This window comes from Pan paniscus, chromosome 22 (genome assembly GCF_029289425.2).
Source record: "Pan paniscus chromosome 22, NHGRI_mPanPan1-v2.0_pri, whole genome shotgun sequence".
NCBI lineage: Eukaryota > Metazoa > Chordata > Mammalia > Primates > Hominidae > Pan > Pan paniscus.
The window spans coordinates 21,917,351-21,944,890 of NC_073271.2; the positions used below are offsets into that span (position 1 = coordinate 21,917,351).

Genomic DNA, 27,540 nt, shown 5'->3' on the forward strand with positions numbered 1-27,540 from the left:
TGCCTAGCCTTCCTGGGTTACTATTAAAGGTAGTGCTATGTAAGTAACAGACACGTGTCCCTTTCTAGTTCCCCTTACCTCTCCTCAACTCAAATTTCCTCTTCGTGTAAGGACACCAGTCAGATAGGATTAAGACCTACCCTAAAGGTCTCATTTTAACTTAAAGTCCCTATCTCCAAAGTCACATTTTGAAGTACTGGAGGTTGGGCTTCAATTCAATCAAAGTATGAATTTTGGGGAAACACAATTCTTCATAACACCAGGCAAGGGGTAAAATAGCCATTTTAAATAACCACAAGACTGAGATCATTTGTCATAATCACATAAGGTGGTTCTGAATGGTTAAGTGCAGGACAAGGAGTGACCTGGCAGGCTGAAGTACTGCACAAAGGCCAGCGTTTGCAGGGTTGGAGCAGCCTAGCCAAAAAGAGGAAGGGGCTCTGAGGAAGACGAAGCCTTGGTTAAGATCTGTGACTCACAGCACCACGAGAGGTTCAGTTGGAAAACAGGGAGTGCTTGCCTGACCAACATTTAAATGTAAATGCACAGCCCTGTAATATAGGGCACGAGAATAGGATGCTTCTTACAGTCAAACAGAACCCTGTTTCAATAATGAACAAAGAGACTGGGACATGCAAGCAATTCCACAGTTGTGAGACAAGTAAAAAATGTGTTATGAGATAACTGTGTTAGCTGATAAAAGGTAAAATTCAACTAAACTTTGAATGAAGAAGGAGGTAAAGAGACAGGGAGAGGAAGCATATGCAGAAAAGGTCAGTTTGTTCTCTACTGACTGGCAGTTCCAGCTGACACAAGACGGCTTTGCAGCCACAGGTAGGTGGAGGAGAGCTGTTTCAGGGGAGGTTAGAGGAAGACCCTGGGACAACTAGACTTCCTTGATTGCCTTTAGATAGTGCCATAATTAGACACCCGATTCTCTGTTCCAAAGCCTGCAATTATTTAAATAAAAGTAGTTCAACTGTTCTGTCACTGCTTAGCCACATTTGAAGAAAAGTGGGCTGTTTCTTCCTACTGTACTGCCCTCCCCAATTCCGTCTCTACACATCGTATCAATCATATCTATGTCATTAGGAAATATTTGTAGATCTTTCAAAAAGGTATTCCCTAGCAGGTTTTGCCCTCAGCTACAGTATGCCATAATAAAAATCTATTCCCTTTGGCCCAGGCGCAGTGGCTCAAGCCTGTAATCCCAACACTTTCGGAGGCCGAGGCAGGCGGATCACCTGAGGTCAGGAGTTTGAGACTAGCCTGGCCAACATGGTGAAACCCTGTCTCTACTAAAAATACAAAAATTAGCCGGGCATGGTGGCGCACACCTGTAATCCCAGCTACCCAGGAGGCTGAGGCAGGAGAATTGCTTGAACCTGGGCAACAGAGCGAGACTCCATCTCCAAAAAAAAAAAAAAAAAGAACACTGTTGGCTTCACACTTTTACACTTTTAAAGAAAATCTTAAAAATCTATTAAAGACCTATATTTATTAACACATATCAGAGATGTTGTCAAATACTAAAAAGACATGGCTGCTTTTCCTTTAAAATTTACTTTTTTGTAAGCCTGATTTTGACCATTAAAATATTTTTTAAAATAACTTCCTTGAGAGCCAGTTATAGTCACTAAAATTTTGACCATGTCTGATATGCCACTTATCTAGAATGTATCTGCTGGAACTCTTCTTATTAGGACAAAACAACACCATAAAGTTTACTCTTTTAAAGTAAGTTCCTTTATAGAACCCCCTTCATCCCTACCTTTCCCTCATCAATCTGAACAGAACTGTAACAGACTCTGTGATCTGCAAGCAAAGATGAGGGACCTGGGTTACTGGGAGAAAATTATTTAACATTTGAGGAGATCAAAGTTAAACACAATAGATGTTCCAAGACATATAAAAAATTACACTCAGATTTCTGAGAAAGCGATGACCAAGAATTTATAAACCATTTCTTCATGTTCTAAAGGAAGGGTAACATCCCTCCACAACAAGCAGGGTTATGTGCAAGTTGTGTCCAGTTCATTCAAGGTCTCCATCTGCTTTATTATAACCAAATGAAAGGATCTAAAAACAACTCTAACACACAGAACTCAATTCATCAAGAACACATTCAACATCACCAAATAATTTATTTGGACTCAGAATTAAAAGAACATTTGACAGTTATGAAATGCATGTTTATTCTGAAACTTCTAACTAGTTGTACAACTAACCCGTGACAAATTACCAGATTAATTTTACTTTATTTCTTCAGGCCTGGGGTTTTTCGATGACTTCAAATTTGGGATCTAAGAAGAGGGGGAAAAAAGGGTCAAGCTTAGCCAAATTGCAATAAAATGGATTATGTAGAATGCTCAAGATTTAACTCATCAATCTTCTGATTTTTTTAGTAAACACTGTTTGTAAACATTTACATAGAAATATAGCTAAACATTTATGCAACACTTTCTATGAGCCACGCATTCCATTAATTGACTTTGCATATATTATGTCATTTAACTCCATATGCAGAAGATACTATAATTCTCCCCAAATGTCAGATGAGAAGACATGCACCAGTTAATTACTCAAGATTACACAGCTGAAAGTGATTATAAGGATTCAAGATTGGGCAGTTCGATTTCAGATCCCCACCATTTAATCACTATGTTATGTGATCTCCTATACTGCTCTTATTCTAACATCAAACATGTAGCCGGCAGCTTCTCAGGCACACGTCATGGTCCTAATAAATTCACATGTCAACACTGTCATTCAATTCTCTAAAAATCCAGGTAAGTGTAAATATTCTTCACTTATCCCCCACAAGAATGAATCTGTGATTTATAAGACGTACCTTCAAATTTGAAGGTGGGAAATGTATTCATGTCTGCATTACCAAACATTTGCTTGAGCTTAGAAAGTTCCCTCTCCAGCTCTTGCTGATACTCTGAACCAGCATCAACAGGTCCTCCAGATGTCCTGTTAAGTAAATGAGCAAACAAAAATGAATTTTGTGTACTAGCTTACAAAAACAAAATTACTTTTCACCACCATATTCCAACAGATCTTTTTTTTTTTTTTTTTTTTGAGATGGAGTCTTGCTCGGTCGCCAGGCTGGAGTGCAGTGGCATGATCTTGGCTCTCTGCAACCTCCGACTCCCTGGTTCAGGCGATTCTCCTGTCTCAGCCTCCCAGGTAACTGGGATTACAGGCACACGCCACCATGCCCAGCTAATTTTTGTATTTTTAGTAGAGAGGGGGTTTCACCATGTTGACCAGGATGGTCTCGATCTCCTGACCTCGTGATCCACCCGCCTCGGCCTCCCATAAGTGCTGGGATTACAGGCGTGAGCCACCACACCCGGCCAACAGACCTTTTTAAAGCATTCATGTAGTCAAAGAAAAGACTTCAGAAAGAAAATAAGTATTTCCACTTCAATTTCAATTCAAACTATTTTATTACGATGAGGTTTCACATAAATGAGGTATCCTCAAACCAATCTCTAACATTCAAGGTTTCTCAGAATCACAGACACTCACTAAGTCAGAATTTCTCAGGGTCTAAGTTGCAAAAGGTGTATCATTAAGTCTACAGGCTCTGGAGTCAAAGACTGGTCCTGTTTGAGTGTAAGTTCAACTATTCAGCAACTGCGTAAACCTGAGTAAGGCACAGAGCACTCTAAATTTTAGTTTCCACAACTAAATATGAGGGTTCTACCAAACGAGGGTGTAAATGCACACGTACCTCTAAGCACAGTGCCTGGCACACAGTGAGTACTCAATTATTATCTACTATTATCATCTGCTTTAAGTCAGCCATCACTAAATGGCTTTTAAAGACCTTAGACTTTTAAGTTTCTACCATAGGGGTCCTATTAAAGAAGCAAATTATTTCCTACCCTCAGAGATTTTGCAGTTTGGAAGAAAAAAAATTACATGTTTACAAACATTTATGCTGTAAAGGAGTGATGTGATGAGCTTCAAAGACATGATTTAACAAAAAGCTATTCAAGTTGAGGAAGAGACTACTTTTGCTAAGCTAATCAGGGAAAATTTCATTTTAAAAAGGTGGCATTTGAGAAACATCAGGCATCTGGGGCCAGGGTTTATTTTGAGACCTTCTAAGATGGAAAAAGCAAAGACATAGAGGTGGTAAGGGATTGGCTATATGTGGGGAATGCTAAGGAGTCTAGATGGAAAAACCAGCAGACCCCAGATCATGGGAGGCCCGGAATGTTAAGCCTGGGTGTTTGTATTTTATTTGCCAAGCAATAAAATGACAAAATTAGACTTGTGCATTTTGGGAAAATAAATATAGCATTATGAACCAGCAGCAGGGCCAATTGGGTCTAATTAATTCTTTGAAAAAATTCTTCTGTTTTTGTCATAAATACTACTGCCTACCTAGCAATGAACAATATTCTAAATGTAAAAAAATGTACATGTGAAAATTCCTTCAAGGGTAATAACATTTTTACACATGCCTATGATCAAAGTATACAGTCTTATTTAAGTTAAAGAACATGCACAAAAAATACATAGGTGGCTCCAATTTAAGAACTTGTTATCAATATTTCTTGTTAGAGACCCAATTTTCTTTTAGATTAGCACTGTCCAATAGACCCTTTTGTGATGTTAGAAACGCTCTCTGTCTGTGCTGTCCAATGTGGCAGCCACTAGCCATATCTGGCTATTGAGCACTAGAAATATAGCTAACATGAATGAGAAAATGAGAAACTGAATTTATAAATACACTTAATTGTAATTAGAATTTGAATAGTCTCATGGATAACGGCAACCAAAATGGACACTGCGGTTCTAAATAGATCCTTCGACTAGATACTCTAATACTGGTTACAGATGGATGATGGCTATTTTAACTTTAATATGCACTCTTGTGATAAAAAGAGGCCAGAATTCATCTACCTCCTCAACTGAATGTAAGTCTTGCTGCTTATCTTGTCTATTACTATATTCCTAGGCTCTCACATGATGCCTAGGACAAAGCAGTCACTCAGAAGATACTTGTTCATTTCACTAGCAAATACTAGGCATGCTAGTGTATTGAATAATTTAATTTTTATAATATCCTATGAAATGGGTAAGTACTATCATCATCCTCATTTTACATATGAGAAAACTATCCTACAGAAGTTAAACCTGCCCAAGGTCATAGAGCTAATTAGTGGCAGTGCTGGATGCCAGCCCAGGGTCTACCCTCAGAACTCTCCATGTGTTTATTTGCACAAACGAATGAATGACCCACAAACAAGACTCCTTAGATATAGGGTACACCTAAGAATTCACTTCTTACTAGATAGGCTTTTAAAGACAGTTAAAATGATGCAAACAGCATCAATACTATAATATAACACCACATTTGGACAGAAGACACTCAAAATTCCCTGACGAGTCCTGCACATCTGGTTACTTAACAGTATGATTTTTGGCAAATTCTAATTTTCAGCCTTGGTTTTCTCATATATAAAATTGGGGTAACATCTATAGGGTTGTTGTCAGAGTTTCATTACCATGTCTACAAAGCACAGAGTAACTTACTACATTTTAATCCCTTCACTATTTCTCCTCCTCAGTTTTAGCAATGGTAACACCTTTGTTAGTTACCTCGCCTCAAAAGTCAGTTTTCTTCTATTGTTCCCTCTTCTTCCTCTCCAGCAGCTCACCAAAACCAGGCATCAGTGTTTCAATGTCTTGACTCTGTCACTTTTACATTACCACTGCTATAAAGTCAAGGTTCTCATCAACTAATGCTTAGGTTACATTTTGCTAACATGTCTGTCTTTGCTCTCTCCTCATTTCAATCCTTCCAATACCCTGGTTAAAATTATCCTCCTAATTCAGAGTAATCTTCTTCCATCCCCACAGTCATGTTCAAAAAGCTGTAATTTCTCACAAATGCCTACCACATATCTTACTTGCTCAGTCTACAATCAAGGCCTTCCATAATCCCTCATTCTAACCCCATACCATCCTTATACTCTTCATATACCCTATACTCCAGGGAAACAGAATTATACCATTCACCAAATATATTTTGTGCTTTCTAGCACCAACTAAGGCATTTTCATGCCTTAGTTCACACCATTCTTTCCTCCTAAAAGATACTCTCCTCTTACCCTCATTTATCTGTCCAACCTTCATACACTGATCTTTAAAACCTAGAGTAAACCCCTGGGTGTACAGGTCTACTGAAGGCCTCCTGTGGGTTTGAGAACTGTTTCATGCTATAAGGAAAATGATGTGAGTAAATTCTTCACGTTTTTTTCTTTAAACTGGGAAGATGATCCACAGTTGTCCATGAGATTCTCAAGAGGGATGAATACCCAAACACTGCCTTCCAAGAAGCCTCTAAAATGCCTCTAGCTGGAAAGGAGTATTCTTTCCTATGAACTCCCCAAGCACCCAGCGTTTCCCTACCTTAGCACCTAACTCATTTTACCTTATATTGTATTTATTTGCTTACAAGCTTTCTACTCCTATCGGACTTTAAGAATATTGTAAAAATGCCCTGTGGCCCATCACGGTTAATAGCCAAGTGCTTTACACACAGTAGACAACTATATGAAAGAAAATGGAACTATGAATTGATGCACCTCACTGTTCCTAAGATTTGGGCTTTGGACCTGATGACGGCTAAGGTGGTCATTCCTTTCCAAAACTGTGGTTCTACAGTTGTTTTTCTTGGACTTACATTATGTCATTTCAGAGTCTTTTGTCCTTTAATATACATTCTCAGAGATCTATAACTATGGAAATAGCCTTTTAAAAAAAAGAGCTGTGTTTATACATTTCCCCCAAATTACAATGTCATAGAAAGGCCACTAAATTGAGGCTAAAATATACTTTGATAATACATTTTTCCCCAATTAGTTTTATGATCTTCGGCTAATCAATGTCTAAGGGAGTTACTTTTTTCAAACTTAGCTGCTAAATGATTTCCAAGACCCTATGTATTTCTGTAAATTGATGTGGTTTATAATACATGACATGACAGTAAGAATGTATTTTAAACAGCAATAAATTTAGTAGGATTTTCCCTTGTAACTCATATAAAGATACAGTTTATGACTTAAAAAAATCAAGATCCTTATCTTCCTTTTTGAGGGCACCTAATGAACCTCTATATCAGAGATGAGCTCAGTGAAGGTCTAATACTTTTAAATACCAAGTCATTTTTTATTACCACCTTGGAACTTACATACTTTGAATATTTATATTTACACTGTAGTTATTTATTCACTTACTGTCGCTTAGATTTGTATTCTCTAATCTTGTCCACAAAGAGTTTCTGTATAGGATCAAGTTCCTTATTAAATGCCACTGCTGTAACACCAATGTTCCTCCGCAAATGGACTGAGACGGCTGACCGAATGACAGAGGAGAACCTGAAAAGCCTCTGAAGAATCATGCTGATTCTGTTACAGAAAACAAGCATCAGAAACGTTAATATACTTATTATAAATCACCTCTAAATATATCATGAGACTCGAATTCTACTAATTGCTACAGAATTACATCATATCAGATCTCAGTCTATACCTGACCACAGTTCCCTTCTCCTCCTTATTCCCCATTGCAAGTTTTTTAGGTCTTAACCAAAAGGCTCTGGGATAATGGAACAGTTAGAAACTCAGGCCTGAAGCTTCATCAGGGTTAGAGCACAAAATGTGAGGTGAGGTATTTCTTCTCCCTTGAACTTAGTCATGGAACAGAGAGAACAGTAGAGGTAGACTGTTGCAACACTGTCCGCTCCTAACAGGAAAAGCACACTGGCCCCCAAACTAATGTACAAGGTTTCCCATACCTCAGCCGGGCATGACAACCTGAAAATGTGTACTTCACAGGCCCACAGAGGGAGAAACTGCTCTGCCTGTTACAACTGGATTCCAGCCATTTAAGAATACTGTAACAACTAAATCAATGTCCAGAAGAACCAGCAAAGAAAAACAGCAGCCAGTCCAAATGAGCTGTGCATGACAGTGGGGAGGATCTGGCAGTCCAACTTTATCAGTGAAATAAATTGGTGAAGGAGATGGAAGTCTGAATTTTAAAAATAAGGACTTATGGCCGGGTGCAGTGGCTCACGCCTGTAATCCCAGCACTTTGGGAGGCCGAGGCTGGTGGATCACCTGAGGTTGGGAATTTGAGACCAGCCTGACCAACAAAAAGAAACCCTGTCTCTATTAAAAATACAAAAATTAGCTGGGCGTGGTGGCGCATACCTGTAATCCCAGCTACTCAGGAGGCTGAGGCAGGAGAATCGCTTGAACCCAGGAGGTAGAGGATGCAGTGAGCCGAGATTGTGCCATTGCACTCCAGCCTGGGCAACAAGAGCAAGACTCCGTCTCACAAAAAAAATAAATAAATAAAAAAAAGGACTTAAAGACTTTCAAATCCCTAGACTTCCTTAAGCTAAAATATATTACTTTCTAACTAAAACATTTCAGTAGAGGACAATTCCTGTTGAGATTTACTTTAGTGATTTAAAGATCAAATGCAAAAAATAATCCAAATTACAACAAATAGGTACAAACAGGAATTCTAGAAGAAAAGGAATAAAGAGGGCCAGACACGGTGGCTCATGTGTGTAATCCCAGCATTTCAGGAGGCCGAGGCAGGTGGATCACTTGAGGTCAGAGGTTCGAGACCAGCCTGCCCAAAATGGCAAAACCCTGTCTCCACTAAACATACAAAAATAAGTCAGGCGTGCTAGTGCGTGCCTGTAATCCCAGTTATTTGGGAGGCTGAGGCAGGAGAATCACTTGAACTCAGGAGGCGGAGGCTGCAGTGAGCCCAGATCACACCACTGCACTCCAGCCTGGATGCAGGGCAAGACTCTGTCTCAAAAAGAAAAAAAAAGAAAATGATTAAAAGAGACCATAAATAATTAGTAGAATACATTTTTCTCAGATTAAGGCCGAGTCTATAAACTGACAGGGCTTGCCAAACCCCATATTGGAATGGTGACAAAAGGCTCACAATGCACCACAGCCTGGTAAAATTTCTGAATCTTTTTTTTTTCAGACAGGGTCTCACTCTGTTGCCCAGAATGAACACAGCTCACTACAGCCTCAGCCTCCTGGACTCATGCAATCCTCCCACCTTAGCCTCCCAAGTAGATGGGAGCACAGTTGTGTGCCATCACACCAGGCTAATTTTTACTTTTTTTTTTTTGTAGAGACGAGGTCTTGCCATATTGCCCTGGCTGGTAAAATTTCTGAATCTTCAAGTGAAAATCTGATATGCTAACATGTTTCCCATGCCCTCCCCAAATTTCCTAATAGCAATACTGTCATCATCACATTGACACCGGACTTCTACTAAGTTATAATAGGACTAGTGGAAGTATACAAACTATGTTATTGGTCTAAAGTAATACAGAAATTAGATATAAGTATTTAGAGGCCAGGCGAGGTGGCTCATGCCTGTAATCCCAGCACTTTGGGAGGCCGAGGAGGGAGGATTGTTTGAACTCAGGAGTTCAAGACCAGCCTGGGAAACATGGAGAGAACCTGTCTCTAAAAAATTAGAGCTTGTATTTTAAGTGACTTCATTGTTTTGTTTTTTAAATTTCATTTCTTTTGTAATTCATTTTCACTGTATTCAAAAGTGTCCACAAGAGTGGGTGTGAGAATGGCCCTTTACCACTCAGAGTTTGAGCAGCACTAGCTAGAAAACTGCAGAGTTGCACAATAGTTCTCAAAATAGGGTTGGGGGTGGGGGAAGAAGTGAGTTTTTTTCTCTCCAAGGAGACATCTGGCAATGTCTTTATAGACATTTTTGGTTGTTCTCACCAAGCTGAGTGCTACTGGCTTATAATGAGTACAAAGCCAGGAATGCTGCCAAACACTATAACGACAATAACAGCCCTCCCACCCCTAAGAATTATCTGGTCAAAATGTCAATAATGCCAAGGTTGACAAACTCTGGAATGGCATGTAAAAATTATCAAAAGAAATCTACAATGAGCCAGGTGCAGTGGATCATGCCTGTAATCCCAGCACTTTGGAAGAACAAGGCAGGAGGATCACTTAAGCCCAGGAATTCAAGACCAGCCTGGGCAACACAGTATGACCCCATCTCTACAGAAAAAAAAAAAAATAGCCAAATGCGGTGGTGGGTGCCTGTAGTCCCAGGTACTTGGGAGGCTGAGGCCAGAGGATCACTTGAGCTTGGGAGGTAGAAGCTGCAGTGAGCTGTGATTGCACCACTGCATTCCAGCCTGTGTTACAGAGTGAAACCCTGTCTCAAAAAAAAAAAAAAAAAAGAAAGAAAGAAATCCTACAATCAGGCCGGGCGTGATGGCTCGCCTGTAATCCCAGCACTTTGTTGTAATCCCAGCACTTTGTGAGGCCAAGGTGGGTGGATCACCTGAGGTAGGGATTCAAGATCAGCCTGACCAACATGGAGAAACCCCGTCTCTACCAAAAATACAAAATTAGCCGGGAGTGGTGGCACATGCCTGTAATCCCAGCTACTCAGGAGGCTGAGGCAGGAGATTCCTTGAACCCAGGAGGCGGAGGTTGTGGTGAGCCAAGATTGCGCCACAGCACTCCTCCACCCTGGGCAACAAGAGTGAAACTCTGTCTCAAAAAAAAAAAAAAAAAAAGAAATCCTACTATCAATGCAATCAACAAAATATGCTTCACCTGACAGAACGAAAGCAAACTGTTTGAAGAAATTAAAGAATTCATAACATATCACTTTTATACCCCATCAGGGAAAAATACTTGAGAAAAGACTACAAGCAAACAACAAATGACCTCACAAGGTCATGTGCCACTTATTATCATTCCTATGTTTAAACACACAGAAACTGAGGATTAGAAGTATCTGGTCAAAGTGGTCGGGTGCGGTGGCTCACGCTTGTAATCCCAGCACTTTGGGAGGCCGAGGCGGGCAGATCACGAGGTCAGGAGATCGAGACCATCCTGGCTAACACGGTGAAACCCGGTCTCTACTGAAAAATACAAAAAATTAGCCAGGCGTGGTGGCGGGCACCTGTAGTCCCAGCTACTCCGGAGGCTGAGGCAGAAGGGCGTGAACCTGGAAAGTGGAGCTTGGAGTGAACGGAGATCGTGCCACTGCAATCCAGCCTGGGAGACAGAGCGAGACTCTGTCTCAAAAAAAATCTGGTCAAAGTTACACAGCAAAATCTAACTTAACACATATATGCAAAAAAAAAAAAATTGTGTAATTCAATGCCACTTTCCCTTCTGGCAAGCTAAGGACATGCTTAACATTCAGCAATAGGTTCACCCGACATTTGCTTAGCCCTAGATACTGTGCAAAGTACTTCCATATATATCCTTTCCTTGTACCCTTACAGCAATACTCTCAAAGAGTTAAAGGAAAGTGTTCTTATCCCTGCTTTACAGATGATAAAACTGTATCTAAGAAAGATTAAGCTGCACGTATTCACACAGTTAATTTGCTCTAAGTCTGACTGCATAGATGTTACTCCTTCTGCAACACGGGTAAAATCCACTTTCATTGTTTCAATTATCCACCATGTAAGTGCCTACGATTCCCCAATCGCATTTCTAATTTTAGTATTCATCCTGAGCCCCAAATCTATCCACAGCATTCAACAGTTCTCATCTCCCTTATAAGTCCTACGAACTCATCCAAAAAACGAACACATAATCCCATATCAAAACTTGTTCCGTCTCCTTTAATCCCTTTCATTTTTTTCCACTGATTAGTGAATGCATATTGTCCACTGAAACGCAGAAGATAGTCATTACACAAATAGCTGTGAAATACCACCTGACATAAATTCTCTATTCCAGTACCATCGGGTGCCACGAGAGCATATGATAGCGTCTGACATGATCAGAAAGACTGGGGAAGGCAACAGTAAGAAAACACTAGTCTGAGCAGAGGCCTTGTTCTGGGTGGGAGCATGGTTCTCCTATTTATAGTGATGACTGACCGGCCAAAGGTTAGTAGGTTCGCTGCCTCTTCAGTGCATATTCCTATGAACAATCCATAAAGTCGCCTAATGAAGTGTTAGCACCATCGTTTTTAGGTGGGATGCAAACTTTCAAGATTATGACTAATTTTTTCCCTCTTAATGGTACACGTTCTGCCTAAGTAGCCTAGACGCTCCCGTGCGCCCGGGGCGGGTAGGCCTGGCCGAAAATCTCTCCCGCGCGCCTGACCTTGGGTTGCCCCAGCCAGGCTGCGGGCCCGAGACCCCCGGGCCTCCCTGCCCCCCGCGCCGCCCCGATTTGCCCTCAGAGAGGGTATCGATCTTATTTCTGGGTCTACGGCAAACTCCAAGGTCTACAAACGTAGAGGTCAGCTGTGACCCCGGGCCAGGCCGTGAAGGTCCCCAGGACACAGAGCTGCTCTCTCCTCCTAGTAAAGGTGAGAGGCAGCCCAGGCCTCGTGAAAAAACCCAGAACTGGAGTCCCAAAAGGCCACGCTGATCTAGCTACCCTCCCAGTCACCTTGCACTCAGTCCCGAGCTGCCAAAGCCTCCGCCGCCACCACCTCCGCTCTACTTCCGGCCCTGGCTCCGCCCCCACACGCCTACCCGCCATCGCAATGCATTATGGGCCGCCGTTTCAGTCGGTCGACGTTCACCGGACAGGAAGCGTCTCGGAGACAGTCTGCGACCGGACGGGTCTAGGTGAGACAGAAGCCAAACAGGAGGAGGAAGTGGAGGGTAAGTGCTTCCGGGTCCCCTGGCACAGCCTCCGCCATCTTTTCTTCGCCTAATTTGACCCGTTCTTTTTCCCCTCCCTGAAACCTTGCTCTGTACGCATGCGCTCTTTGACTGGCCTTTCCCCTAGTTCAAGCTCCCCTCGGAGTCAGCGTCCTGTTCGTTAGGGTTATCGAAGTGTATAATGGTGCAGGGAAAGTGAGACTGTGTAAAACAAAGCGGATTGGGGCGTTGTGCTTCCTTGTGCCTCGTGAGCCTGCGTTGCCTTGGGCGGTCGTTTTGCGCACCCTGCCGGGAGTTGTAGTCCTGGACCCGAAGGTGCCTGGGAGGCGGGAGGGGGGTTGGGGCTTCTCAGCGCCGATTCCGCGGGAAGGGCCCTGGGGCCTCACACTTCTAGTCGCGGGAGCTGCAGGTCTTACCCGGAGAGACGCTGCACGTGGAGCCCTCGCCGCTGCCGTTCTCAGCCGGCTCTGGAGTGCGGGCGGGGGCGACAGGGCCGATTCCGGAGCGGGTGAGTGCGGCCGCCGGGGAGGAGGGGAGCGCGGGCCCTCGCGGGCCGGCCTCGTTCCGGGGCCTTTTCCCCCACAAGGGCCCCCCCCGCGGCCGCCTCTGTGTTTTGTTTCCGCTGGTCCCCGGCGCTGTGACTCCCATTTCCGTTCGTGGAGACTTGAGGGAGCCGGGTGGGGAGGGGCGGGAGAGGCTGTGCGGGGAGCGAAGGGGAGGGGCGGGGGCCAGCGGCCTGGAGCCCGGGGGGACCGGGCACCGCCGGGACCCGTGCCGGACGGGTCGCCTGTCGCCGCTCCCCCCTTCCCGCGTCCCCTCCTCGCCCGTCCGCACTCCTCAGCAGTCTCAGCCTGCTCAGCTGGGATGTGGTCCTGACGCCCCCGAGATTTTAAGAGCAAAATGCAGACCCTGTCTCATCGCGGGACTCAGCGATTCACTCATTTCAAATCCGCTCTCTTTATAGAACACACACACCAGAATCATTTATCAGCGTATATGGTAGCCATCTGGGTTTGTTTTTTTTGTTTTTAAGCAAGGAAGTAAACCAAGGAGATAACAATGGGTTGTCTACTTGGAAATTTTTTTGTGTACTAGAAGACACGCTGTATGTGCGTGTTTGGATTTAGGGACCCCATTTTGATCAGGTTAGCGGACCGAGAGGACATGCCTAATATTGCATTGCAAGATGATTAGAAATTTAGAAATAAAATTCATTTCATAAGTAGTTTCCACTAATAGCAGTAGGTCTGACTCGTGAGAAGAGCAAAGATTTAGCAGGATTCACTTGAGCGAATTGTAGAACGAGGCGGTGATAACATTTTTCGGTAGTGTTATCTTGAACTTCAGAAGAAACCGCTCAACTCTTTAGCAACTGCTTGAGGGACTAGCCTGTCTCTCAGGGTTCCATCCAGGCTTTCCAAGCTTCTTTATTTTTAGACATACAGTGACGCTGAGTGGACTTCAAGTCAATTTTACCTGAATTGTGTATACAAGATCATCTGTCATGAGGCATGTATAGTAATGAAGTAATTAAATCATGAGCTAGATGTTAGGTTGAAGCAAATCATCAGACCGAGTACTAAATTAAAACTGTTGACTTTAGCCTTCCCTCAACTCTTTATATATAAAACTCCAAACCTACAGAAGAATTGGGGAAAAAATCATGCAGTGAACACGCAGATACCCTTCACCTGAGGGTCCCAACTGTTAATCTTTCACTGTATGTGCTTTCTCTTTTTATATTACATAGATATGTATGCTTTGCTTTTTCTTAACTGCTACCTTTATTTTTGAAAATAAGAATGTCTTTTAATTTCCTCAGACACAGAAAAGCATTTGATAACTTAGGAAAATGTGCAGTTAATCTCGCAGGTACCCCCACACTCCACTTATAATATATTGGGAACAAAATGTTCTAAGCTCTGTAATAATGCTCTCCAATGAAGGACAATTCTCAAATTTATCTGTAGTTTCAAAAGGGAATGTTACACCTGTCTGTATTTTAAAAGACACTAGCCGTTCCCAGAATTTTTCGTTAAATTCAAGTTTAGTTTGTATCCCATCTTGTGAAACATTCCGAACCCCAGGTTGGATTTAATCCAGCAGAACCAGAGTGTCAAAGTATATGAAATTGTTCTGTGCAGTTCTGGCGGGGGCAGCCCTTAGACGGAGAAACTGCAAGTAATTTTCTCTCAGTTTTCCTAAGTATTGACATAGAAGCCTGAGGAATTGGTTTCAGAAAAAGAGATAAGACTCACTCAAAAACTGATATGAAAGATTTGGACTATTTCTCAAATCTCTGTTTTGCTTCTCTGGACTAAGCGTAGAGAACCAGGAGAGAAAGAAAGATTTAAGAGACTGAGCAATATTTTTTGACAGATCATTTAAGAAACTGAGTAATTTTTTTTTTCTCCAAAAGGGCATGGGTTTTTGTTTTGTTTTGTTTTTTCTCTATTTGGCACTTTCTAGGGATTGGTCTATAAATTTTTTGAAAGATCATAGGATAAATTTCTTTGTAGCAACTTCCTATTTTAGTGTTTATGTTAGGGGAGCCCCAGGTGTCCCTGCTGATACGCCATTACGGCCACTTCTCAGCCTCTGGCTACATCATAATGCTTTTTTTTTCTATCTTGCCAAAGTTTCCAGAAAATTTATGTTTTCTAATTTTAAAAAAATTGGTTGTGGAGATGGGAGTGGACCTCTTTATAAGCCCTGAAAATAAGTGATTTTTTTAAAGTGCTATTCTGCTATAAACCTGATTCTCACTTTTTTCTGTAGACAACAGTTTTTTATAATATATCTATTTTGTGTGGACATTATTTCCTTTTAACCAATACTGAAATTCCATAGTGTATACTTTCTCCACATTTTCTTTGATTAATACTTTCTTAAAATAGACACTTGGATTGGCACCAGCTGTCACCAATAAAGCTGCCCTGAACATTGTCAATCAATCCTGTTAACCAATTTGAGAATTTTTCGGGAATGCTTAGTTAGGGATGAAATTGCTGGGTTATAGGTATGAGTATGCTTGATATACTTTTCTCCAGAATGTCTACACCTGTGTGTACACCACATCTACAGAGATAGGGGAATCTTATGTCCCTGCTAACTGCTCTCGTTATTTAATTTTCTGACATTTGCCGCCGCCGCCACCACCTGCCCCCAACACACACATGGTATAAAGTGGTAGTTTCTTGTTTTAAATTGAACTTTTGAATGATTTGAATTTGGGCATTTCTTTGTATCCTGAGTTATTTTGGTTTCCTTTTATGTGAATATCCTTTTCCTATGCTTTAACTACTTTTCTAATTTGTCCCTTTTTTTGGTTATCAAATTCCAGGCCATTGTCTATTCCATCGGCACTTTTGGGTATTGGAAATATCTTTCCATTCTGTAGCCTGTCTGTTGAACATAAATCTTGATTTTTATGTAATCAGATTTTTCTCCTTACGGTTATGTTCTTGGAATTTTATTTAAGAAATCTTTTTCTATCCTGAGACCACAAAAATGTCCCCACCATTTTCTTCTGTTTTATAGTTTTGCCTTGTATGTTTAATCCTTTAAGGCATGTGTAGTTCATTTTATATGGTGTGAAATAGTTCTTATTCATTTATTCAACACATATTGGTGGAGTGCCTGCTGAAGGTAGTACTCTTCAGAGTACTTTGTATATATTTGTGAACACATATTCTTGCCCCGTGAAGCTTATGTTGTCCTTCAAGGTAGATCCCTACTCGGTTTCCACGTGTTTTCTTCAGCCCTCAGGATGAATTCCACAATTTTACACATAGCACCAGTTAAGGAATAGGCTTTATTGGAGAAAAGGAAGGCTTATTAGACCAGCATCAGCAAGAAAAAAAAAAACCCAAAAACAGAGGGTCTTCATTTTTTCATCATCCCCAAAGAATCCTGCTGGAGCCTGCGCATTCTGCTAGATATGCATGTGAACAGAATCTGCGCAGTCGGCTGGATGTGCTTGTGAATGGAGCCTGCGCAGTCTGCTCCATATGCATGCGTCCATCCCAGTGGAGAACCTTACCCTTTTATTGTTCGTCCTTAAAGGGCAAGCCTGAGAGCAACCTTAATTATGTGGGAAAAATTAGATCATTTTGTATCAGGCAGTCTAGATTTGGGTGCCAGCTATTTGTCAGAAAACCAGCTACCCCATAGTTGGAGATATTGAGAACTTAGGAGAGTTATAGCCCTTTCTAAAGTGGGAAGGGAGACTCAGTTTCTTAATGCTAGTGTAACAAATTATGCAAATTTAGTGGCTTAAAAACACCACCGGTTTATTATCTTACAGTTTTGGAGTCAGAAATATGAAGTAGGTCTCTGGGCTAAAATGAGGTGTTGCCAGTGCTGTTTTTCTAGAGCCTTCGAGGGAGAATCCGTTCCTTGTCTAGCTTTCAGAAGCTACCTGCATTCCTTGGCTCATAGCTCCTTTCCTCCATCTTCAAAGCCAGTCACAGCTAACCGGCAGATCTTCACATTGAATCACTCTGGCTCTCTCTTCCAATTTCCTCTTCTACTTTTAAGGACCTTCTACTTTTATTTATTTGTTTGAAGAGATAGGGTCTCGCTGTTGCCCAGGAGGGAGTGCAGTGGCACGATCATCATTCACTGCAGTCTTGACTCCTGGTCTCAAGCGATCTTCTCACTTCAGCCTCCCAAGTAGCTAGGACAACAGTTGCACACCACCATGCCTGGCTAATTTTAAAAATGTTTTTATAGGAGACAGGTTCTTTTTATGTTGCCCAGGCTGGTCTTGAACTCATGGGTTCAAACAGTCCTCTCTCCTCGATCTCCCAGAGTATTAGGATTACAGGCATGAGGCACCGTATCTGGCCCTAGCTGCGTTTTAAAAACGATCACACTCTGGCCGTTGTATTGACTGAGAATAGACTGTGGGGGGACAAGAGTGGACACAGGGACCCCCTTTAGGAGATTGTTGCAGTACTCCAGGTAAGGGGTGGTGGTGGCTGTTGTACTGATATACGCAATACAGAGCCTATATTTGGACAACCATGGTTCATCCCCATCTGGAATGATACCTACTTAGGTTGATACACCAAAACTGTGACATGGAGCCACAGGTGGTTTAGCCTCACCTCTGAATAGCGTTCGTATGAGATGGAGCTCAAAATAAGATTGCTCTATGCAAAGCATTTGAATGCAGTGCCTGATGCTCAGCGAGTAATGGTTATTAATACAAATGAACATTTAAATTCTTCATTTAGTGAAATCTTGTAAGTGGGAGCACAACTCTTTTGTAAATGTCGAAATACCAAATTTAGTGGAGCGTTCCTTTTAAAGATACGCCTCTTTTTAGATGTGGTAGTACGCTTAGAATAACTACTCAGAAGGTGCTGTGGACTGAAAGTGCGTATGGAATTCAAAGACAAATTCATTGACCTACTGCGAGGTAGTTAATAACAGAACCTGGTACTTAACAGTATTAACACCTCAGAAATGTCCACAAAGAAATATCTATGTATATTAGCTATTTGTGTATTCCTTAGCATTTTTAAAATTCTAATGTTTTTGTATCAGTGGTTTTAAGCAATAGATAAAAATTTTACATGGGATAATTAAAAACTGAAGTAGTGGTCTGTTTAAAATAAAACCACCTCTGAAAAAATCATTAAAAATTTTCTACTATGTGTAATCAGGGAAATAATGTGCATATCTGTAATTTGTTACTTTGTTTTGCTGTTTTATAATATTCTTGCATTTATAAGAGACATCATTTGTACCAAATCCTAGCTGATTAATTTGCATATCATTGTATCAATGTGATACTTTGCAGTAAATTCTGCTAAGGTACAACTTTTAGCTGAATAAACATAGTTCATCTCCATGTTAAGCTTCACGTTTGAATCTGTTATTGAGACTGAGTTGCTTTAATATAGTTAACAGACCCTTAACTTAATTTTGAGGTAACTTGTTGATTGCGATTGGTCCCGAAAACATCCCAGTAAATCCAGTAGATTAATGAAGTTGTCATTTCAGGTTAATAAACGCCAGTTTTTAAAAAAAATTAGTTTATAAATGTCATTTGTGGATTTTCTTTATTTTATTTTTCAAACAGGGTCTCTTGTCGCCCATGCTGGAGTGCAGTGGTGCGATCATGGCTCACTGCAGCCTCAGCCTCCTGGGCTCAGGTGATCCTCCCATCTCAGCCTCCGAAGTATTAATAGCTGGGACTACAGGTGCGTGCCACCACGCCCTGCCAATTTTTGTATTTTTAGTAGAGACAGGATTTCGCCAAGTTACCCAGGCTGATTTCAAACTCCTGGGCTCAAGCAATCTGCCTGCCTTGGCCTCCCAAAGTCCTGGGATTAGAGACACGAGCCACCACACCCAGCTGATTTTCTTCTATATGTAAAGACTACTTCCCCCTCTTCTGCTTGCCGTTTGCTTTTTATTTGGATTGGGTCTCTACTTCTTGTGTCATTTTGTTTATGTGGATAGTTTTAAAATATCTTAAAAAGTCACTCTTGCAGGACTGATCCTTTGAAATACTCCAGCCATGACTAAAAGAGAAGCAGAGGAGCTGATAGAAATTGAGATTGATGGAACAGAGAAAGCAGAGTGCACAGAAGAAAGGTTGGTGTTTCTGAATTTATCATTTTTTTTCAAAATATCAATATACCTAATTAAAACCAGGAAACAAGTCATAGTTCTTTTGGACTGTCTTTTTTTAACTGTTCTCAGCATTTTAGGGAATAATGTATTGTTTTATTTCCTCTGACTTAATGTGGTTGTAGCTGAGAGGGAAAGACAGTTTTAAACTAATGGTAGTAAAAGGGTAAATGAAATCAAAAGCAATTGCTTTCAATAGTTTTCTCCTTTGGGGCATTTGATTCTTTATTCTTTTCCTCAGCACTGGTTGCTTTAATTTCAGAAATAGTTTAATTCAACCTGAACTCATTTAACAAATATTTATGAGTAACTGTTGTAAACAACTAATTGACAAGAATATGTGAATAAATAAGATACTAATCTGCCCTTATAAAGGCCACGTTGTATTTGAGGAGACGTACAGGTATATGAGTACTTACGGGACCAGTACTAAGCATAAAGTGTAGTGAAACGTGTTAATTCTTGGAATAATAGTGGAATCATACTTATTTGAAAGGAGGACAGTAGTAATGAGTTCAGAATCCAAGGAGAGAACATGGGTAGAAATAGACATTTGGGAGTCAACAAGAAGACTGAGGAAAGTAGTAGTTAATGGTCCCTATTTTACTCCGTGAAGTAGGAGGTGAGATAATAAGCTGAAAGTAAAAGGGATTGAAAAGTAGTAGAGAATCTCTGTGGAGTAACAAAGGTTTAGAAGTTTCTGCAGTGGAACTGGACAAGATAGTTAAGGTTAAGGAGGATACTGAGTATTGAGAGTACAGTTGAGATTTAAAATCTTAAATTTTTAATAGCGCTTTTCAACTTGTTTATCCCAGTTTTTCCAGCATAAGAAAGAGGGAATGCATGCTTCTGTGGAATTTCGTGTATAGATATTTGTGTAACAAATTACCCCAAAATTCAGAAACTAAAAATGCCTAACATTCAGCCAGATGCAGTGGCTCATGCCTGTAGTCCCAACAATTTGGGAGGCTGAGGTGGGCAGATCACTTGAGCCCAGGAGTTCAAGACCAGCCTGGGCAGCATGGCAAAACCCTGTCTTTACAAAACATACAAAAAAAAAAAAAAATAGCGTGGCCTGGTGACATGTGCCTAAGTCCCAGCTACTCTGGAGGCTGAGGTGAGAGGATTGCTTGAGCCCAGGAGTTCAAGGCTGCAGTGAGCCATGATTGTGCCATCGTTGTGCCATCGCATTCCAGCTTTAGTGACAGGACAAGGTGCGGTCTCAAAAAAAAAAAAAGCCCAACATTTTTTATTGCACATTGTTTCTCAGAGAAACCTGGGAGCAACTTACCTGGGTGGATCTGTCTCGGGTATTTCATGAGTTTGCAATGAAGCTGTCAGCCCAGGCTGCAGTCTTGTAAAGACTTGACTAGGGCTAGGGTGTCTGCGTCCAAAGTCATGCTTGAGACTCTCAGCAAGATGCCTCAATTCCTCATCACATGACTCTCTCTAGGGCTGCTCATGGGATGGCAGCTGGCTTCCCTTGAAGCAAATGGTCTGAGAGACAGAATGGCAAAGTAGAAAGCCCCAGTGTCTTTTTTAAGTAATCTAAGAAGTGACATATCACTTTGTCTTAGTCTTCTGGTCACACAGTCCAACCCTAGTACAGTGCTGGAGGGAACTTTAAAAGGGCATGAATTTAAGAATCATTAGCAGCCCTCTTGGAGCCTAGCATGCATATATTTATACATGCATGCACACAGATGGTCCACAAAGTCTAAAGTATGTACTATCTGACCTTTTGTGGGTAGTCTAGGTTAGGCGACAGATTGGTAATTAATATGTATGACCTATGTGAAGGAGGCAGTAATTGTCGTTCACCTAACGTAGATTTTTGCTGTGCAGGAATTTAGGTCTAGTAGTATGAGATCATCTTTTTTTTTTTTTTTTTTAAGAGAAATTGGTACTTTAGATATTTGAGGTCTTCCAAGGTTTAAATGATAGCAATAAAAACTTTAAAAAAATGTTTAATGTTCAGCTAGTATAAAGTAGTTCTTTAAAAATTTGTTTTAAAAGTGACATTTGAATCTTAAGAGTAATTGTTACAAAAAAAGAAAAAACTGGCCTGACACAGTGGCTCATGCTTGTAATCCCAGCACTTTGGGAGGCCAAGGCAGGTGAATCACGAGGTCAAGAGATCGAGACCATCCTGGCCAACATGCCAGTCTCTACAAAAAATACAAAAATTAGCTAGGCATGGTGGCGCATGCCTGTAGTCCCAGATACTCGGGAGGCTGAGGCAGGAGAATCGCTTGAACTCGGGAGGCGGAGGTTGTAGTGAGCCAAGATCGCACCACTGCACCCCAGCCTAGGAACAGAGCGAGACTCTGTCTCAAAAAAAAAAAAAAAAAACCTACCATGGCTATAGCTGAAGAGTTTGGTAAAAGGCTTACTTAAGGTTTTTTTTTTACCTTAACAAATAACAATAGTAGACTAGTATTTTTAAATAAGCTTGTTTTTAATCATGAGGGTTCTATTTTATAAATTTTAAATGTTTTAAGTCAAGTGCAATGGCACACACCTGTAGTCCCAGCTACTTGGGAGGCTGAGGTGGGAAGATCAGTTGAGCTCAGGAGTTTGAGGCCAGCCTGGTGTGAACATAGGGAGACTCTCTCTAAAATTAAAATATAAATAAATATTTTAGAAAAAAGTTTAAGCTATATACATTCATTGAATATCATGTATGTATCTCATTTTACTTGTAATTTATGTGAAAACTTGACAGATTTTTAATGCATACTGTTTTTGACAATCACAAATAAGATTTAAATCATATTTAAATTAAACATGTTGGAATACTTAATTGAATTCCACATTCACCAATTCAGCAAATATTACTTAGTATTTGTCTATTTGGCCCTATATAAGGATTTGTAAGAGATATGTAGGATTACTTACCAAAGATTTTAACCCTTTTGAATTCAAATTGTGAAATAATATGAAAGAGCACTAAGACAGTTTTTAGGAAGAATATACATTTTTTTTTAAACGTGGAGCTGTCCTGATTATAACCAGTTGTGTTCATATTAAATTAAAGGGAAAGTCTTTTATTTAACTTATTCTATTTTTATATCTTTTTTTTTTTTTATGTGGGGAAGGGAAATTGACTAGTAGAGATGGCATACAGATTTTGAGGAGACAATGTGTCTTCCTTTCTGGGTCTAAAATTCTTCAAAATAACTTGAAAATGTAATGCAAATGCAAACATAATGTATGTGCAATGTTTATATGTGTACACATACACACATATGTATGTACATACATAATGAGGCATATTTACAAGGATGCTTTAAATTTCAAGCTTAGCATTTCTCTGTGAAATTCAGTGTTCATTTTGGCAACACTAGTTGGTGATGAGCCTGCCACAGTATCTATGTAGAAATGACTTTTCAAAGACCAGAAATGTGTTTTCGTTTGGGATTGTGTTTTTAGCATATTGTTGCTTTGAAATCCAGGGTAAAAAATGTAACTGTTAGCACTTACATCTTTAACATTTAGCATTGTAGAACAAACCTACGCGCCAGCTGAATGTGTAAGCCAGGCCATAGACATCAATGAACCAATAGGCAATTTAAAGAAACTGCTAGAACCAAGACTACAGTGTTCTTTGGATGCTCATGAAATTTGTCTGCAAGATATCCAGGTAATTTTTATTTTTGTAAATTTCTATTGCAACATTTTAGTCTGCATAGGAATATTTTTTGTTAGCCTTTTCTTTATAGCTATAGACTTTATCTCTAAGAAGATTTGACCTGTATTACCGTAAAATTTAAGTGTTTAGAAATAAAAAGGTTTTTAAGCAAAGTTTTCTCCATTTAAAATTATATTTTAAATATTTAGTACTAAAACAAATGAAACATTTGTTTTTTACTTTCACAAATATAAAATGAGAAGTTTAAATAAATTAGAATCAAAGCTTAAATATAAGTAGTAACAGTAGGAAGCCCATTGACTTTTGAAGCTGAAGTGTATTTCTAGCCAGCTTTTAACTTCTCAAACGTATCATTTAACTAAATGATTTCTACATTTCCGTTTTACCTTTATTTTCTCTAACAGTAAGTTTTGGATAAGAATTTAAATATCAACTGATAGGTCCTGGAATTTATTGTAAAAGGATTTTACCCATGGTAGTAGTATAATATGTTATGTCTGAAACATATCCCGAGTCATATTTTACAGCACATTTTAAAGATAGGTAGCACTTTTATGTATAAAAGGTAGCAGCCTAAATAGGATTGCCCATACAGTTTTCCATGACCTTCCTTAAACATATGATTAAATACTAGAGTTTTATACTTTTTTCTTTCTTTTTCTTGAAATGGAGTCTCGTTCTGTCACCCAGGCTTTAGTGCAGTCGTGTAGTTTCGGGTCACTGCAACCTCCACCTCCCAGGTTCAAACGATCCTCCTGCCTCAGCCTCCTGAGTAGCTGGGACTACTACAGGCCGATGCTTCCACACCTGGCTAATTTTCGTATTTTTAGTAGACACGGGGCTTTGCTGTGTTGGCCAGGCTGGTCTTGAACTCCTGCTCTCAAGTGATCCGCCTGCCTTGGCCTCCCAAAGTGCTAGGATTACAGGTGTGAGCCAGCGTGCCTGGCTGAGTTTTATACTATTTTTATATTAACTTAGATGAATGTATATTGTTTCATCTTCTGGATCGTTTGATTTATTTTATTCTTTACTGCTTCCCCTGCCTGCCTTGTGATATGGGTATTCTGTATATTACAGAACTTTTTTATTAGTTTTTTAAAAATTCAAATCATCATATGCTGCTACTATTTTTAATAAGATATTGTTGTACAATAAGTTGAAGTGTTTTAACAAAATTTGTGCATTTTATTTGCCTTTTAACCATACTTTAATCTTTTCATTTCAATATAAATCTAGTAATTGGTGGTGGGTAGGGAAGATAGAGTGCCTCTAAAACTAGGGCATGTGGGAAGGTCTAGTAGTGTTACAATTTTAGGATTTAAAGTTTTTTTCTCTTAACAATGAGAGGATGAGTTAGCTTAGTCTTTTTGGAAGACCACCTCCCATTTAATATCTGTTCATGTTAAATGTGAAATTCCTACCAGTTCCACTTCAGCAAATTATTCCTACAGAAATGCTCACTTGGGTAGGTAAAGATATATGCATGAAGATGTTCATGGCTTTGCAAAAACTGAAAACACCTCAAATGTTCCAAAAATGAGATTTGATAAATTAGTTCCATAGAATAGAATTCGAGGTAGCCATTAAAAACTGGTGAACTTGAGCTATATGGGCAAGGTACGTTGAGTGAAAAAAATACTTGCAAAACACTCTAATTCTCTCACGTAATCTTCACATCAGTCTTTGAAATCAGCATATTTTTAGTCACATTCTGCAGATGTAGAAACAGATTTAAAGAGGTTAAATAATTTGCCCAATGTGTGGCTACAAAAGGGTATACTGGAATTTGAACCCAGACCGCTGTGGCTCCAGAACTCTCTTCACTTGTTTGAGGCGAAAAAACAAAAAACTTTTTTAAAGGTTTATAGTGAATATAACTCAGTGTCACTGGACTTTGCCTGGTTTTGCTCATATGTAAAATAAAGGAGAATCTGGACTTGATCTCTTAGTTGTCTTTCAGCTGTAACATTTATTGCTTTCTTTATAACACTTGACCTATCCAAAATGAAAGTATGGCCTGCAGATTACCCAGGCTCTTCCAAGTTCTCAGTAAATATTAGTTGGATAAATGGTAATATTTATAATTCATATTGTCATAGAATTCAGGGCTAGCTTTGGATCTAAGGGCATTTTGCATTACTCCTTGTCCCCCTTTCCTCCTTAAAAAGGATATGAGGACCACACTGACATGTTCTTCATGTCAATGCAAACATACATTTCAATCAGAAGTCTTGCTGCTTATGGTAATGCTGTGGGCTGACTTGAAAGCTGAGGGAACAACGGCTAAGTTGCACTTTTTTGAAGAGTGTTAACACAAGATCAAATACCAGGCTTGAGTTTTGTCCTTGTTCTGGCTTTTAGTGAACTTGCTAATATGTTCAGTACCTGAGAGCTTATACTTTCAGAGTTACATTTGCCATAGCTTCTAATGGATAATACCAGTGTCCACCAGACAAGGAGAAAAAAACTTGACATTAAGACAATTTTTAATGAAATGTGTATTAATGGATGAAACTGTCATATTTAATCTATCTGTCTACAAGGTTACACGGTGTTTTTTTTTTTTTTTTTTTTTTTGGAGATGGAGTCTTGCCGTATTGCCCAGACTGAGTGCAGTGGCGCTCACTGCAACCTCCGCCTACTGGGTCTAAGCAATTTTCATGCCTCAGCCTCCCAAGTAGCTGGGATTACAGGCATGCGCCACCACTCCTGGCTAATTTTGGTATTTGTGTATAGACAGGGTTTCTCCATGTTGCCCAGGCTGGTCTCGAACTTCAGACCTCAGGTGATCCACCTGCCTTGGACTCCCAAAGTGCTGGGATTACAAGTGTGAGCCACCATGCCCAGCCCTACACAGTTTGTCTTCTCCCCTGTTCAAGTTAGATTCATAGTTATTTGTCATGTGTTTGTGCCATGACGACACCATCAGTTGAATTCTTGGGAATGCGAGTAGGACATGCAGCTTTATGACATGCAGACACAGTTATAAATTATGCAAGATGATTATAATGGAAGCCTGTCTTTAAGCTGATGACAGAAAGTGTCTGGAAGTCAGAATTAATGTTTTATCATCAATTTGCCATAGTGTGAAATGCATTCTATAAGGATATATGAAGGAAAAAACACTAATACTGAAATGATATAGAATTAGGATTCAAGATATTCATAGCTAGGTTAGGTAGTAAGGTCATAAGTGCTTTAATTTTATTAACTTTATGATGAGAGATTTAGAGTAAACCCTTATCTTCAATATGTAGCATTGATTACAAGGCAGATATGACAAGAATATGTTAATATATTTAGATAAATTATCATGACTAATTAAACACTTTTACTTATTCATGACAGATATAGCATTACCTTCTACTTTAAATACATTTCAGAATGAATAATTGCCTTTTGGAATTATTTAAAATCCCAAACTAGACTCCAGAGGTAGAGAAAACTGACATGACAAATTTGGTGGTATGCTGTCCTCAATTACTTCCTCAGTGGTGAAAATATTTTAGATTTTGGCAAAGAATTAAATATGACAAGCTAAATAATGTGTTCTTATAATTTAATTAGTATGTTCAGTAATTAAGTTCTGTTTGGTACATCCATTTATTCTAAACCAAAGGCAAGGGACTTAATCTAATGATTGCACTGAAATAATCTTACTCATTTTATCCATGGTTAGCTGGATCCAGAACGAAGTTTATTTGACCAAGGAGTAAAAACAGATGGAACTGTACAGCTTAGTGTACAGGTAATTTCTTACCAAGGTAAGTTACTTTTCATGATAGTTATTTAAAATTTTAGCTCATGTTTTTCTGATACAATTTATAAGTTTTTAGGTGTTTTCGATGGTTGTCTACATTACTTGATATGATATAATAGCCAAATATTCATGCTTTGGGTTTAGTAGTTTTATTTGACAGGGTGAAACAGATAGTATAACACATTCTACTTAGTTCAATCATAAAAGGATATATTATATGGTAGTAAATAGCAGAATCAGAGAGAGTACTGGAAGTCAGCAGGTTGCAGCTGACTTCCTAAGAGTACCTCAGCCACACTGCAGAACTGGACTGCTAAGGAAGCTGCTGCCCTGCCATGATCTGGAAAATACAACACCTGGAAGCTACCATGGTAGCTGTCACTTTAACCATGTTGCCTTTACAGTGATCCACACTAGTCAAAAAAATAGATGTCTGCTGGCTGCGGGGGCTCACGCCTGTAATCCTACCACTTTGGGAGGCTGAGGTGGGCAGATCATTTGAGGTCAAGAGTTTGAGAACAGCCTGGCCAACATGGTGCAACCCCGTCTCTACTAAAAATTCAGAATAAGCTGGGTGTGGTGGCACATGCCTGTAATCCGAGCTACTTGGGAGGCTAAGACAGGAAAATCACTTGAACCCAGGAAGTGGAGGTTGCAGTGAGCAGAGATTGTGTCACTACACTGCATCTTGGGCAACAAGAGGAACTCTGTCTCAATCAATCAATCAATCAATAAAAGAATAGATGTTATCTGCCTCAATGGTCCCCAACCTTTTTTGGCACCAGGGACCAG

At 40.1% G+C, this 27,540-nt stretch overlaps 2 protein-coding genes across 14 annotated transcripts in view; one reads left to right on the forward strand and one right to left on the reverse strand.

Annotated features, from left to right (window-relative positions):
• Positions 1 to 2,124: 2,124 nt before the first annotated feature.
• Positions 2,125 to 13,388, reverse strand: ATP5PF (ATP synthase peripheral stalk subunit F6). 7 transcript variants are annotated; one of them, XM_063601446.1, is made up of 5 exons: positions 13,108 to 13,242; positions 12,560 to 12,651; positions 7,263 to 7,433; positions 2,852 to 2,976; positions 2,125 to 2,303 (listed from the first exon to the last, which is right to left on the reverse strand). In XM_063601446.1, exons 2-5 carry the CDS (start codon positions 12,574 to 12,576, stop codon positions 2,266 to 2,268), a joined length of 351 nt encoding a protein of 116 aa, XP_063457516.1. In that variant the 5' UTR covers positions 12,577 to 12,651; positions 13,108 to 13,242; the 3' UTR covers positions 2,125 to 2,265. The 7 variants fall into 7 exon arrangements, with proteins under 7 accessions (XP_063457516.1, XP_063457517.1, XP_054961222.2 ...); XM_063601447.1 differs by lacking the exon at positions 12,560 to 12,651 and adding an exon at positions 8,241 to 8,338 and having other exon boundaries at positions 13,108 to 13,232; XM_055105247.2 differs by lacking the exon at positions 13,108 to 13,242 and adding an exon at positions 8,241 to 8,338 and having other exon boundaries at positions 12,474 to 12,652.
• Positions 12,568 to 27,540, forward strand: part of GABPA (GA binding protein transcription factor subunit alpha) — a 37,842-nt gene continuing 22,869 nt past the window's right edge. The window contains exons 1-5 of one of the 7 annotated variants that reach the window (XM_055105246.2): positions 12,796 to 13,006; positions 17,504 to 17,656; positions 19,198 to 19,300; positions 22,835 to 22,979; positions 26,668 to 26,752. In XM_055105246.2, the coding sequence (XP_054961221.1) occupies positions 19,224 to 19,300; positions 22,835 to 22,979; positions 26,668 to 26,752 (307 nt within the window). In that variant the 5' untranslated portion in view covers positions 12,796 to 13,006; positions 17,504 to 17,656; positions 19,198 to 19,223. Of the gene's footprint in view, positions 13,200 to 13,445; positions 14,412 to 17,503; positions 17,657 to 17,730; positions 18,117 to 19,197; positions 19,301 to 22,834; positions 22,980 to 26,667; positions 26,753 to 27,540 lie in introns of those variants that run through there. The other 6 variants (XM_034948255.3, XM_003819210.6, XM_003819209.6 and 3 more) reach the window with 6 other exon arrangements.